Raw genomic sequence first — 4,396 nt, forward strand, 5'->3', positions numbered from 1 at the left:
TGATCCTCTACTTGGAGGTGAAATTTGTAGAGTCTGGGGGCCTTCAGAGAGGAAAAGAATGAAGACCTGGACTTCCTTCTTTAATAGTGTGTTTATTACTTGAAACTTTTTAATTCATTGAACTGGTCCTGGATAAGAAACGATGTAGTAAGAAAAAACATGAAAGACCTTAAACTAAAATCCTTTTTGTGGCCTGCATTACCTGGGGAGAGAGGCTGTTTGGGCTTGTGAGTGATTGGAGGCAGAAGGAGGCAGTTTGGTAAACTGAAGCTGTAAGCGTGGATGTCATGCCATACCTCTGAGGGAGCAATCTCGTTCTTTCTTGAAGAATCACTGTGGCTAATGTCAGTAATTGTAGCAGCAAAGGCAAGAGTGCAGCAGGCAAAAAGGTCACACTGGACTTCAGGGGATCAGTTTTCATCAGTTGGCTGTGTGCTGGGAGCAGAACACTAGCAGCCTTCAACAGGGCCCACTTGTATTCTAATCATATTCTCTAGTTTTCTGTCTCTGAGATATGGGGGTCAAGAGGCCCCTGGAGTTCTTGAACAATTTGAGGGATAAGAGAGATACTGGACTCCCTGTCAGTCTGGCAATTGGGAAGTAGTTTTAGTTTGTATTTTTCCACTTGCCCTTCTTGTATTTTCACTGTTGCCATGGGAAGAACATGCTCCTGGTAGTCTACTTGTCCAAGAAGGATGAGAAACATGTACAACAGATTTGGATTCCAAAACTGCATCTTGGAGTAAGCCCAGCCAGGCCCATCTTGGATTAGCCAAGCTAACTACCAGCCAACCTAAAAATGCACAAGAGAAAATAAATGTTGTTTTGTGCCACTGAGATTTAGGGTGTTTTGTTATGTAGTATTATTATGGGAATAGCAACTCATAGACCATTACACAAAAATGATTTAGTATAAGATTTTATAAAGAATTCTTTTTTTTAAAGATTTTATTTATTTATTTGAGAGAGAGAGTAAGTGAGAGAGGGCATGAGCAGGAAGAGGGAGAGGGAGAAGCAGACTCCCCACTGAGCAGGGAGCCTGATATAGGACTCAATCCCAGGACCCTGGGATCACGACCTGAGCCAAAGGCAGATGCTTAACTGGCTGAGACACCCAGGCACCCCAGATTTTATAAAGAATTCTTAAAAAATTAATAAGGAAAAGAACAATAGAGAAATGGGTCAATAAGGGGAAAAGTAATTAACAGAAGAGAATATTGGAATGACCAATAGATAAAAGATATTTAGCTTGTTTCACTAGTTATTAGGTAAATACAGATTAAAGTAATGATGGGATACCTTATCATACCTATTATATTGGTAAAAATTAATGTATGGTAATAACCTAGTATCTGTAAAGATGTGAAACAAATGGAACTTTCATATACAGATGGTAGAATGTTCATGGATACAAAGAGAGACATATTAAGCCGGGAGAGTATATTTTCAAGGAGTATTACTGACAAAATATTATATATAGAATATGTAGAGAATTCTTAGAAATCAGTGAGGAAAAAAAGGCAACCTAGGAGAAAAATGGGTAAAAAGTACAGGTAAGCAATTCACAGAAGGGATACGTGAATGGCTGTCTAGTCAACCCAAAACAGATCACCAATGACATTGGTAATCAAAAATGCAATTAAGTTAGGCGACCAAGATGGCCGGGAGACTCGCCACCTTCCTCAAGGATGCCTGGGCCAAGGAGCCGGTGCTGGTTGCGTCCTTCACCATCGGGGGCCTCGCTCTAATTCTGCCCACCCTCAGCCCCTTCACCAAATACGCCACCATGATCAACCAGGCCACGCCCTACAACTATCCAGTGCCCCTCCGAGATGATGGGAACATGCCCGACGTGCCCAGCCACCCCCAGGACCCCCAGGGCCCAAGCTTGGAGTGGCTGAAGAACTTGTGAGCACCCCCGGTGACATGGAGGAGGCCCCTCCCGAGCCAATAAAATGCAAAGAGTGACCCCCCCAAAAAAAAAATGCAATTAAGTTAAAACAATAATGAGGTCCATTTTGTACTTCCTGTGTTGGCAGAAGTTGAAATGTCATGCAATATCTTGTGCACTGGAGGAGATGGGAACATGTGAACCCACATGTTCTTCTGGTCGTGTTATTTTGGAGACCAGTTTGGTAATATTTGTTGAAATTGCTCAAATACATTCTGACCCAGAAATTCTACTTCTGAATTGTATTAGTTTGCTAGGGCCGCCATTACAAAGTATCAAAGACTGGGTGGCTTTAACAATAGAAATTTATTTTCGCATAGTCTAAAGGCTAGAAGTCCAAGATCAAGGTGTTGGCAAGTTTGGTTTCTCCTGAGGCCTCTCTTCTTGGCTTATAGATGGCTATTTCTTGCTATATCCTCAACATGATTACCCCCCTTTGGGTGTCTCTGTCCTAGCACACCAATCATATTGGATTAGGGCCCACCCTAATGGCCTCATTTTAACTTAATCACATCTTCAAAGGCCCTATTTCTATATACAGTTATATTCTAAAGAATAGGGAGTTAGAATTACAGACATGAATTGTGGGGAGGATGCAATTCAGCCCATAACAGAGTGTATACATTAGAGGGACTCTTGCATGTGTATACAAAGAAGCATGTATGAAAATATTTATTCTAGCATTGTTTCCTATAGCAAAGAGTTGGATATTACCTAAATGTTCTTGAATAGGGATATGGACAGATAAAATACATTATAAATGCATCTGATAGAATGCTATAAATGGAAAATAAACTAAATGAATTATATTGATTGGGAACTAATTTTTCTCAAATAACAAGAAATCTGTAGGTAAGAAGTTCAGAGCTGATGACATCAAGGACCTGAGCTCTTTCTATAGTTTTGCCTGTCATCTTTCCTCTTCAGCTTTGCAGTAACACTGCTTTATGTCCAGGCATCATACCAGAGATAGGAGAAGGAGAGGCCAAGGATCATAGCAATATTATCTGATTCCCTTTTTATAGGGAAAGAAAAAGCTTTGCCAGAAGACATCTCAGCAGACATCTGCTGTCACAGAATTCTGTCACATGCCATTCTGAGTTGTAGAGAAGTCTGGGAGATCTCATGTCCTGCTTCCATTGCTGTGAAAGGCTAGGGAGAGTTGGACTATGTGTTGCTTGAGCTAACCTGTGGTATTTACCATATATGTATATATATATATTTTTACACACACATATATATAGTTCAACATGATAGACCATGAAAACATAATGTTGGGGCAGGAGGAGACAGAGAGAGACAGACAGAAACAGAAAAACAAAGGGGAGGGGACAGAAATAGAGACAGAGACAGAAACAGAGAGATTACAGAAACAGGGAAGTAGAGAGAGGAAGTACAATACTGTTTGTGTAAATTTGAAAAGTATATATCATTATAAAGATGTACATCAAAAGAGTTATGGAAAGTTGACCAAAAGGGCATCCATTAACTATTACGCAGTGGATGCCTATAGGAAGGGAGGAGTGGAATGGAACTGAAGCAAGGGATATAGACTATGACAACAAAAAATAAAATAAAACAGGCTTTTCACAGACTGGTTCCATCAGTTGAACTTTATCTAAGGATCATGATTGATTGTGTCAATCTAATTCTGTTCTTTCAAGATCCAGGACAGAAAAGGCTGGGATGGTTTGGGGCATGTGTGTGTGAGTTACTCAGTCTGTTGGGCATGGTTATTATTTAGAATTGAAGAAATGTGAATCACTGTGCTTATGACTGAGTTTAATTATTTTACCTTACCTGTGGTGAGCTTTATTCTATTCAGTACAATTTGAGGTCGGATAGGAATGATGTTATAGTTTGTTTAGTGAGTATAGCAGGTATTCTTTAGACAATTTAGGGATATTATGAGTTTTGCAAAATTGCTTGTCTTTGTACATATATTTCTTTTGCTCTATAATGCAAGATTAGTAGACTTGACTTTTAGAGAGCCATGGGGGACATGAATAATATAAACATGGCCTCTTGGTAGTGAAATCCATCATTCTCTAGTTTTCTGTTATTATCTTCGGAAGCAGAGTGGGAGAAAGGATTTCCTTCCCTTCGCTCTAATGCAGCCTCGGCGAGTGACTGGCTGTCTGCTCTGGAATGAAGCCTGTTGGCATGATTCTGTAAGTCTTATGTGGGAACAAGACACTAGAGGTTTCTATTTTTTACTTACTGTCATTCTTTTGCTTTTAGTTCAGTATTCTGTCCTTTCACCATCCCGTATCTAAACCTCTAAATAAACATAGGTCAGTTATTAATTGTGTTAGTGTATCTTTTTTTTTTTTAAAGATTTTGTTTATTTGACAGAGAGAGACACAGAGAGAGAGGGAACACAAGCAGGGGGAGTGGGAGAGGGAGAAGCAGGCTCCCCGCTGAGCAGGACTCAATCCCAGGACC

At 40.1% G+C, this 4,396-nt stretch overlaps 1 protein-coding gene across 1 annotated transcript; it reads left to right on the plus strand.

Annotated features, from left to right (window-relative positions):
* The first annotated feature begins 1,654 nt into the window (after positions 1-1,654).
* LOC114214196 (NADH dehydrogenase [ubiquinone] 1 alpha subcomplex subunit 3) lies at positions 1,655-1,938 on the plus strand. Its single transcript, XM_028109702.2, has one exon. The coding sequence runs from the start codon at positions 1,658-1,660 to the stop codon at positions 1,910-1,912; it is 255 nt and encodes an 84-aa protein (XP_027965503.1). The 5' UTR covers positions 1,655-1,657; the 3' UTR covers positions 1,913-1,938.
* Positions 1,939-4,396: the final 2,458 nt, after the last annotated feature.

This window comes from Eumetopias jubatus, unplaced genomic scaffold (assembly GCF_037043125.1).
Source record: "Eumetopias jubatus isolate StellerSeaLion01/CBP00866 unplaced genomic scaffold, mEumJub1_p1.0 scaffold_17, whole genome shotgun sequence".
Taxonomy (NCBI): Eukaryota; Metazoa; Chordata; class Mammalia; order Carnivora; family Otariidae; genus Eumetopias; species Eumetopias jubatus.